Source organism: Ananas comosus, linkage group 7, assembly GCF_001540865.1.
Source record: "Ananas comosus cultivar F153 linkage group 7, ASM154086v1, whole genome shotgun sequence".
Lineage (NCBI taxonomy): Eukaryota > Viridiplantae > Streptophyta > Magnoliopsida > Poales > Bromeliaceae > Ananas > Ananas comosus.
The window spans coordinates 3,662,634-3,673,991 of NC_033627.1; the positions used below are offsets into that span (position 1 = coordinate 3,662,634).

At 37.5% G+C, this 11,358-nt stretch overlaps 1 protein-coding gene across 2 annotated transcripts; it reads right to left on the minus strand.

Moving 5' to 3' along the window:
- On the minus strand, positions 6,487 to 11,072 carry LOC109712922 (GATA transcription factor 18-like). Of its 2 annotated transcripts, none has more exons than XM_020236731.1 (8): positions 10,524 to 11,072; positions 9,115 to 9,201; positions 8,893 to 9,029; positions 7,995 to 8,111; positions 7,760 to 7,865; positions 7,497 to 7,562; positions 7,258 to 7,399; positions 6,487 to 6,833 (listed from the first exon to the last, which is right to left on the minus strand). In XM_020236731.1, exons 1-7 carry the CDS (start codon positions 10,746 to 10,748, stop codon positions 7,304 to 7,306), a joined length of 834 nt encoding a protein of 277 aa, XP_020092320.1. In that variant the 5' UTR covers positions 10,749 to 11,072; the 3' UTR covers positions 6,487 to 6,833; positions 7,258 to 7,303. The 2 variants fall into 2 exon arrangements, with proteins under 2 accessions (XP_020092320.1, XP_020092319.1); XM_020236730.1 differs by having other exon boundaries at positions 7,308 to 7,399; positions 10,524 to 11,067.

The following is an 11,358-nucleotide window of genomic DNA, read 5'->3' on the forward strand; positions in this document are numbered from 1 at the left end:
GGTACGGTCATCACTCCGTCCCTAATCATTGCCTTACATACTCATGTCTCAAACTTTATGTCTAGACTTTCCATTGTATCCTTATTATACGCGCGAGACATGGTAGATTCACTATCACAATAACGGAAATGGCAGTTATAGGTTGTGGCCACAACTTTATATCTAATAAAAAGATCACGTAACCATTCCGCTTCCTTGCCGTGGCGCCAAAGCTATAACTCGGCCTCCATTGTAGATGTGAGATGCAAGTTTGTTCTTAGAGGCCCAACTAATGGCTCACTCCAATTGTAAAGATCATCCCGAAGTAGATTTGTTATCACTTAAACTCGTTATCCAACTGGCGTCTGAATACCCTTCTAGTACCGCAGGATAGTCACTATAGAACAATCCAAATTTTATGGTTTTCTTTTGATAACCGAAAACTTTACCGATACTTTCCAATGTTCGGTACTTGGTTTACTTGTAAACCTTGCTAATTTGCACACTGCAAACGCAATATCAGATCTAGTGCAATGCATAGCATACATAGACTTCCGATTGCACTAGCATATTCTAATTGTGCTAATGCCCTTCCATTATTCTCACTTAATTGATATTTGGATCATAGTTAATGTTGGAATCCTTAATGTTCAAGTGTTTGAACTTCTCAATATCTTTTCATACAGTGAGATTGATTAAGGGCAAAACACTCTCATGTTTGTGCACCTTAATTCCTAAAATTGTATCAACCTCATTTAGATCTTTTCATCTTGAATTTCAGGCTAGATATTCTTTGGTTTCACAAACACCTTCTAAGTTTGTGCCCCAGATTAACATATCATCCACGTATAGGCAAACAACGACTCATACTTATCCGTAATTTAGAGTAAATGCACTTATCTGTATTATTATTATTTAAATCCATTTGACAAATCACGGAGTCAAATTTTTCGTGCCATTGTTTGGGTGCCTGTTTTAAACATTAACGTTTTCACTAACTTGCACACTTTTCTTTCATTTCCAGGTAGCACGAAGCCTACTGTTGATCCATATAGATCTCTTCATCGAGTTCCACTTAAAAAGCTGTTTCACGTCCATTTGATGTAATGCATTTTATATATTGACGCTAAAGCCATTAGAACTCTTATTGATGTCATTCCAGCAAGTGGTGCATAGGTATCGAAGTAATCTAATCCTTCTTTTTGTTTAAAGCCCTTTGCCACGAGTCTTGCTTTAAAAATATGTGAACCCGAAGGATTAAACTTTCGTTTAAATACCCACTTACAACCAATCGGTTTCGATCCTTGAGGTAGATCTACTAAAACCCAAGTTATTGTTTGACAATATTGAGTCCATCTCATCATTGATTGCTTCTTTCAAATGCCGAATCTCTAGAAAACTATGCCTCATAATATGATTGTGGATCATTTTCCACATTTAGCATTATGAGGATCTTTTAGTACGCAATCTCGGCTTCCTTCAACAAGAAATGCTAAGGATTGAGATGAAATAAAGTCTGACAAAGTCCTTTTCTTTTCTCACTCGTTCACTTCTTCTGGTTCCGTAATTTCTTTTCATGAAAACGGTTTTCTTTTTGAACACTAGAGTTCGAAGTTTTAACTTCTTGACTATCATTTTCAATCGAATCATTGAGAAACTTATTCTCAATGAATCGACTTCTCGTGTTTCAACTATCGTATTAGACTCTAAGTCTAAATACGGTAAGCTTTTGAATTTTGGACAATAACCTACGAATATTCCTTTGATGGCTCTTTGGTCCTAATTTTGATCTTCTTTGATCAGAATTCTATAGTAGGCCAAGCACCCCCACACTTTAAAATATTCCAAAGTCGGCTTTCTTCCTAACCATAACTCATATGGAGCAACTTTAAATTTTCTAATGGTATTCGATTATGAATATACAAGCCGTCAATAACGCCTCACCAAAGGTTGTGTGGCAGTTTTGCATTTAACAACATAGAATTTATCATATCCACTAAGGTACGATTTTTTCTTTCTGCTAACCCATTTTGTTGTGGAGTGTAAGGTGCGGTCCTTTGATGCACGATACCATTTTTCTTCACAAAAGCATCAATTGTGCGGGAGAAATACTCGCCACCTCTATTAGTACGAAGTTTTTTAATTTTCTTTTCACGCAAATTCTCAACTTCACTTTATATCGTTTGAACATTTCAAATGCCTCATCCTTATTTCTCATAAGATATACGTATGATAACTCTAGGAAATCATCTATAAAGGTATAAAATAACGTTTTCCCCTTTGTAAGAACGCCATTAAATCACAAATGTCCGAGTGATTAGTTTCTAAAGTTGTGTATTTCGTTCATTTTTTAGGAAATGGTTCTTTGTTATTTTTGCTTGAACACAATTTCACAATTTTATTAAATTCATTGTCACTAAGATTAATATAATTATTCTTATGCATATATCGAAGGTTTAATATTTAAATGAGCCAAAGAGCATGCCATAAAGAACAAGAATCAACAATATAAGCACAAGATTCACTAACACGTCATTCATTTCCACACTAAGCTTGAACTCCATTGTACAATAACCCTTTCCACATACAAGTCTCTCTTTTTAGCAAAACCAATTTTCTACTCTAGAATTACTTTGAATCCTTTCTTACATAAAAGACTTGCCGATACAAGATTTTTTTTACATCAGGAACATGAAGCACATTGGTTAACGTTAGTTTCTTTCCGGAAGTAAAATTGATTTCCACCGATCCTTGACGAGCACTTTGACCGATTGGTTGTTGCCCATAAGCACTCTCGATTTGCCACCTCCTCGTAGCTTTTAAATTGTAGTCGTGTCATTGCACACATGGACTGTAGCACCGGAGTCTAGCCACAATCACACGATTCTCGATAAGTTGCCATGTTTCAGTTCGGTGATATACCAATCTCCATGACTGAAAGAATCTGTCATCATGGCCACTAAGTCCTTCTCCTCAACCACATTGGCCTTTTGAGCAGTGGATTCCTTCAGTTGATTCTCTTTCTTGAGAATTCGGCAATCTTATGTAGTGCCTTTCTTATGACAATGGAAGCATGTACGCTTCTTCTTCTTATTGTCTTGCTGTTCTTCAGTTTTAACAGAGTGTTTCTCTTGCCTTTCAAAGAATCTTAGTTCTATATTATTCACTTTAGAACTTTGAGAAAAATTCACCGCATCTCGCTTTTCGAAGTCTCTTCCTCAATGCGAAGATGTCTATAGAATTTTCTCCACGGAAAAGTCTTCGGCCATATGAAGAAGCTTTTTTCGATACTCGTTCCAAGTGGAGAGGTAACTTCGAGATAATCGCCCCCACTTGTAAGCCTCTGGGAATCATGACTTTGAGATCACGAAGTCTCTGTACACGCACTTGCAACTCATGGACTTGGTCCATGAGAGGATGGGAATCAAGAAACTTAAATTCGAAATACTTCATCATAGAAACTTGTGGTACCTTGTCGCTCGGTGTTGTATTTCTCTTCAAGTGCCTTCCAAATTCTCGATCGGAGACTTGATTGACATGTAGAGATCATACAGTCGATCGGAGAGTGTGTTGAGGATGTTGGCCTCGACATGTGAACTCATCTTCCTCTCTTTTCTTTTTCTTTAGTTCTGCCTCTTTCGCTATTTCCTCGGGAGTAGCATCATGGTTGTATTTTCTACAGAATTGTCATCAGGATCCAACACGTACGCCACATTAAGCACAGGATGGAAGAGAGCATCTTGTCCTTCCAACGGTTGAAATTTGTCCGTCGAAACGATCAAGTTTCACATAGTCTTGGTTGATAACTTTGTACGCGGACGTCACCTTCGAAGCCATTTCGAAAAGAAACAAAATCTACTCTTTTGATTGTTAGGGCGCGTATGGAATGACAACCGCAAGAGACGCACGAGCACTTCAAGTAATAAACACGAGCAAATATTCGTACGCGGGGAAGCCTCGAGCCACGGGTTCAGCGCTTTCCAAAGAGTAGATTTGCCCCCACACAAAGTTTGCTTCGAGTTATGACACAAGTACTCTCGGGATAGAACGAGGCTAGAGATACTCAAGAAGCAAAACTCGGAATCTCTCACGCTCTTAACTCTGAAATCTGGAAACTATTTTGATAAACGAATTTTGGCACAAGAGCCTCTATTTATATGTTTTCAAGAGTACATCCGAATCGAAAATCATGTCTCTTTGAATAGACATGTCCCTACAAAGACAGTCCATTCATCGAATCGAAAAGTCATGTTTCTTTGAATAGACATGTCCCTACGAAGGAGTCCATTCGTTTGAACAGACATGTCCTTACAAAAGAATTCATTTGTTTAACACATAAATTTCACCAAGTAATTTATCAAATACACATGCATTATTAAAATTTGCAATCTAATTTCTCAACAGCTAGAATCCCTCTTGGTGGTTCTAGGTTTCTAACCCTTGAAGCTACTCCTTGATTACTAATAGCCCTTGGATCAAATACTATTTCACCTACCACCTCCAACCACCATCTACCACCATCATCCCAACCTTACATTTTTCCATCCAAGGATTAAAAACTCAAAAGCACCAACCTCGATGCTTTTGAGAGTATTCTAACTCAACTATATATATATATATATATAGAGAGAGAGAGAGAGAGAGAGAGAGAGAGAGTTCGGCTACTATACTATCGATAGTACCAAGCCCTTGGTACTATTGAGTTTTCTACCGTTAGATCTACCCTTTGATCATTTCCACCTGTTAGATTATACTATTAAACTAATCACCCACTCAACCCTAGGGGACCACTATCATCCTAACTGCACATCCTTTTTATCCAACGACCGAAAACTCAATAGTACCACACCCACTCAACCCTAGGGGACCACTATCATCCTAACCGCGCATCCTTTCACCCAACGGCCGAAAATTCAATAGTATCAAGGACTTGGTACTATTGATAGTATAGTAGCATAATTCTATATATATAGGCTAATGCTACTATCCTATTAATAAGATAGGAGCACTTGTCCTATCAAGTTGTTCTTGATGATCGAGATTCCGAATCGATAATCGGAGCCGTTGAAGTTGATCTAGAGTATTTGAAATATCTAGAAACTAAATTTCATAAATTTTCATAATGGTTTACCTGGTGATCAAAGTGTCGTAAAATCGACAATTTTTTACGGTCTATATGAGCCGTTTGCTTGTTTAACGGTGTAGAACAATCCAAATTGCTTGAATTTTTGATAGAAAATTCTTTATACTATTTAGATAATGTTTGATAACTCTGATTACGAACTGAGAAAATCTAACCTCTATTTTAAGAAGGTTATTCATTTATGACCGTTCATTTTTCAACTCTTAAGATGAACTTGATAATGATTTTTAAATAATACAAAAATTGGTTTCTAAACATTTCTAATTGTGTAGATCAACTTCAACGGTGCCGATTATCAATTTGAAGTTCCAATCATTCAAATCGACTTGATAGGACAAGGGTCCCAATCCTATTAATAGGATAGTAGCCGGACCTATATATATATATATATATATATATATATNCGATGATGTGGCTTCCAAATCGACGATCGGCTCCGTTAGACTTGATCTACACTATTGAAAATATTTGAAAACTAAATTTTATAATTTTTCGATATCATTTACCTATCAAACAAGTAGTCTAAAATTGAACGGCTGAAAATAAAAATCTCATGAAAAATGATGATAAAAGATTTAAATTCAAGATCAGATATACTGATCTTACTTTAAATAGTGAAAAAAATTTTCTATAAAATTTTCATCGCATTTGGATTGTTTTACACTGTTAAACTCACAAACACACCACATCGGCTCTTAAAATTGTCAATTTTGAGATTTTTTGATCACTAGTCAAATGATGTCGAAAAAATCTGAAATTTAGTTTTCAAATACTTTCAATAGTGTAAATCAAATCTAGCGGAGCCGATCGTCGATTTGAAAGCCGCATCATCGAAAACAACTCGGTAGCACGGAGCGCTCCGTGCTACCGATAGCATAGTAGCTGGACTATATATATATATATATATTTCATTTATTTTCTTGTGTCAATTACAATGACTCTGTTAAAATATAATTTTTATGTAAAATGTACATCTCTATGCTTTTGTCTCAACTTTTTTTCTGTAAAAATCGATAATATTAAGACCTAGTTTGATAAAGGTAATAGTTAAAAATATTACTTTTATGCTAGAAAAATACTCAAAAAATTTAAAACATCTTTCAACTTTTTTTATACTTTAAAACTATAATTGCAACCGCCACCAGAGAAGCAAGCACATGCTTCTCCGAAGGCAATTGCAAGTGTAATTTTAATAGTACAAAAAAATATATTATAAACACTTTAAAATTTTTATACCTTATATAGTATAAAAATTATATTTACAGCCACCACATTACCAAATTAGGCCTAAGTAGAGAACGCAAAGGAATTAGCTCACACATCTCTTGGCATTTTACTTCTGCAAAACCATGTAAACAATATCCTATCAAAAAAATATACTCTTTTTCATCAACTTGATCTATTGAATACATTCCAAGTTAAATTTAACTTGGAATGATGTTAATCACACTAATCAGTGTCAGAGAACACATGTTAAAGGTTCACCAAATGTACTAGAGGCATGATGTACAACTGATAAAGATACCAATATATCTTTTCTCATCCTACAATCCTACTGCTTTACAACTTTCATGCCATCGATTTAAACACACATTAGCCGAATCCATTAGCTTCTATTGACAAACTGACGAGTTATTAGATTTATCACAATTCAGTCTTTAGATCCTCCTCTGTCTCTTGCCGCACATCAGCTGGTACACCCTCTGTTATTCTGAGCAATAAAAGAGAAATAAAACCATCAGCTTCAGCAAATATGTTTGCATTAAGTTGTAAAGAACAAAAGGGAAAATATACCAGCAAGCCCTGAACTTCAAGCCAAATTAAAGATGCTCACCCTAAAACTTTATACGAAAAACCTGAGCATTTCGACCAACCGCCTACCCATCATTTCTGTAAACTTTTAGCCAAATAAAGCTTGTTGACTTGAATGCCCATTAACTCATGAATTATAGGTTCAGAGGAGGGCTAAGGCCTGAAATCTAAGTTTCAGGTGGCAATCACGTGTTTACAGTTGTTGCAAAAGTCTGATGGAAGTAATGAATAACTGGTAGATTAAAAAATATCATATTGTTCATGAATTTTACTTAAAAACCAATAGTTTAAGTAGCCATTTGCACACCCACCACCCAACTCACCCCACTCTGCCCGAAGGAAAAAGAAGAAAAGCCAAACTCTTCGCACTCACATCTCAGCGCTGGTTGGGATTGTATTATGATTGTCTGACACATGAACAATTGCTTTACTATCACTTCCCATCACGGAATGTATAGTGTCACCCTGCAGGGAAGGTAAAGACGGTTTTGAATCAATTCTGTATGGTTAATTGCATTAAATACTTCGTGTAACTACTACAGTAGTTAGGAGGAAACCAGACCTCCTCACTTGGATTAGCAGAATTCTGGGTATCTATTTTCGCCTTAGAGAAGCTTCTCAGAGTGCCCTGCAGATTCAGATGATAAAGGATGCATAGTCGGAATTAGGAAGACTGTCAGAGCGAGCGTTAAGGCAAACACTCATTTAAGGCAAGCATTTAAGTTTCAAAGAATCATCAAACGTGATTTCATGCAGTTCTACATGTCTCTGAACAAAGATCTCAGAAGAAAACAGAAGGGGGAAGAATTGAGATGGTACATATACCTTGTTCGCCCACATAAGTCCACAAGCATTGCACAAGGACCTAGGACCAGCTGGTCCACGGCGCATAGCTGGTGTCATTTTCTCACTTATTCCACAATTTTGGCATCTACAAGAAGCATAAGAAGATCAGAACATAATAGCAGCATCCAGGGTTCTGTCTGACTAAATTATTGGTTTTTCAGCAAAACGAATATGATCTGAATTTAATAAAATTGTCAGATGATGGAAGACAGACCTGGATTCTCTAGGTGGCTCATCTTGGCTTGAGCCCTGAGGAGGATCACAGCTTGGGGAGGCCGAGATCCCTTCTGCATTTGCTTTCCCAGCAAACTGCCCTCTTCGACGCTGCATCCTGTAAAAGTTAACATGCCTTTTGAGCGAACCATGACTAAAACAAGGTGCATAATATCCCAGAAAAACAAGTATCTCCAACTATAGTGTACGCTCACACACACGAGAGAGAGTGAGAGAGAGAGAGAGAGAGAAAGAGAGAGAGAGAAGCAGAAATAAATTCCTCTGACACACAGTATTTCTTTCATTAACAGAGTGTTTCAGTGAAGCACCCACTAACATGATAATAAACCACATCTGCTACCAAATCTACCATCTGGATTAATGAAGCATTAGTGCATTGGACTTCTTGTTCTGGACTAAATTTCAAAGACAAAATTAACCGTACAACAAAAATCTGAATTACAAAATATCATGTCATGTATGACAATACTGATATACTCTATACGGGTTCCCAGGACCTAGATTTTTCAACCACAGAAATGAAATAAGCAACATGGTAAATCTTTGCGATAGATTAAATCTAATGCGCCAACAAGCTGCCTTGATTGCAGATATTTTCCCAATCCATTCATTAAGATCAAAACTTTCTAAGCGATAACCTTAGGTAATCAAGAAGAGAAGAATACAACAATTAAAATTTTCAATCAACAAATGGCACCAATGACCAATCAACTACTGTCTTTCATTTAACACAAATTCAGAGTAAAGAAGGCCCAATGTGGGACCTCAACTTACAATAAAATGCATACAATATGCATTTTGAGAATTACTAGTGTTATCATCCAAGTCATGAGACTTGGTTCTAACAAGTATGTACCAGAGTTACGTTGTTTATATACCTGAGGGCTACCTCCTTGCGAACAGTATAACGGATTTTCTTATCAAAATTTCTTTCCTTCCGTTTTTCACGGAACCTGATAAGTGAAGCAATCCTTTTTGCCGGAATATCTGTCCGCCTAAGTATATCGTCATAAACCTGTTAGAACATGCCATTAGAGAGAGAGAGAGAGAGAGAGAGAGAAGAAACAACAGTTAATTGTAGCCGAATGTTTAAGGAATACCCTCTCATCTTGTTGAGCAGGTAATGCCATACTAGCAATACCTGTTGGAACTTCGCACCCTCCTAGTAGCAATAAGACAGCTTGAACCTGCAGAATGAATTCTCCCATTAAAGAAAACTTGAATACATTCCAATAAGTAATGATGTTTTTCTTTTTCTTTTTCACAATAAAGATTGCTAGAAGTGTAAAAGAGTTGAAAGTTCCAAGATTTCTTTACTCAAGAAACTGTTACTTTGAAGATGAAACTTATGACTACCAAATAATTGGACACGTTATCTACAAGCAATGAGAAATTTTACTACCAACTCATTAATGGATTATGACTCATAGCGACAAACTTTCTAGAGTTTCATTTTGGTAAAAAAACAACAGATTATTTCTCAAAATAACACGCTAAGTAGCAAGCTAACTCCTGATTAAAAATTTTAGGGCTAAGTAATGGATTCACTGATACATAAGTACATCAAAAAAGTGAAATAACTTGCCATCAGTTATCCTTGCTTAAAAATCAGCATTATTCCATGGGCATTTTTTGCATTTAGCCCCTCTCAAAAACAAATTTTTACAAATGATCCTAACAAATTTATATTTGCACATATGGCCCTCTCCTTGCCACGCACGGTGAATGAATCACCGTGTTTAAACACGGTGATTGAATCATCATGTTCATATCCACACTCTAGTTCCTCCTTTTTTTACTTAGGATGAAAAATACAAAAGGAAACACAGTGACCCAATCACCGTGTTTAAACACGGTGATTGAATCATCGTGTTCAACTTAAAAATGCCACCTAAGTGCTCGCGTGGCAAGGAGAGGGCTATTTATACAAATATAAATTTGTTAAGGCCGTTTGTATTTTTTTTTTTTTTTTTTGTTGAGAGGGCTAAATGAAACAAAAAGCCCTTATTCCACCAAAGAGAAAATATACAAGCAAGATGACCTCATAAAACAGGAAACAGTCATTGTATTTAAGGACAAGTTTTTGTAGTCATAAAATTGTTTTATCAGTAGTTCATATCAATTTGTGATTGCAAATATTTGTTGGTGTTTCACTGGATCTTTTCCTTTGTCAATACACCTCATTGAAGAAGAAGAAGATTCTTTAGATCAAAATCTTGGGCATAGGCTCCGGATAACATCAGACACACTATTATCTCTACATAAATTCGGAATTTTAAGAACTACAATAATTATCAAACTATAATGGTTCTCAGCGGATTCATAATCGATCATTTTACTTCAGCTTCCCATTTTATTCCTTCAAATTTGATGGTTTTCCTAGAATTCATGATTCGAGAACAATTGAAATGAAAACATTATATTCAACGCTGACACCTTATCCGAGACAGTTCATCAACACTAGTGTTGTAAAATGACACCTCGATGAGAGAGAGAGAGAGAGAGAGACCTTTTCGGGGGTGACCGAGTCGAAGACGTAGACCTCGCCCTGGAACAAGAGCGTGAGCTGGTTCGAGCCCGCGCTCATCAGCGGCATGGCCGAGTCCGCGGCGTCGGCGAAGTGCTCCTGCTCCGGCGCCGCCGCGGGGACGGAGATGGCGCCGTCCAGGTCCTCCGCCCCGGCGACGGCGTCGTGGCCGTAGACGTTTCGCTCCTGGGGGTCCGCTTCCGACATCCCGACGGTCGCCGTCCCGAGATGGTGGTGGTGGTGGTGGTGATCGTGGCGAGGGGAAACCCTAACCCTAACCTTGGGAGGAAGGGGCGGAGGGGAACGGAACGCCGGGAAGGGCGGGGGGACGGTGGGAAGGAGGAGAGGAGAGAGAGGATGGCGTGATCTTGGAATCACAGCCGCTAATTTCGGTTTGATTTCGATGCGCGAACACGGGTAGCCCGTGGGAAGTCTACATGGACCGGGTCTTCGGTGTAGCGGGCCTACGGATCACCGTTTAGTTTTTCCGACGAGTGGGGCCCAACTCTGTGGGTCCCACTCCCACACATCGGTCTGACGAGCGTTGCTGATCGCACGCAAAATATTTGGAACCGGGGGAGTGGGCGATAGCGCCGGCGCACAATGACCGTTCATATAAAAAAAAATTAAAAACTACCCCGGATTGCTTTAAGATTCGTGTCAAATATTTGATTCACGTCGACCTCAAATATATATATATAATTAATATATAAAATTAAAATACAGGAAACTTGTCCTAAATTATCCCTTTTTTAATTTTTTTCTTTTAATTTTTAAAGATCTATATTTTACCCTTTTAAGATTTTAAGTTGATACA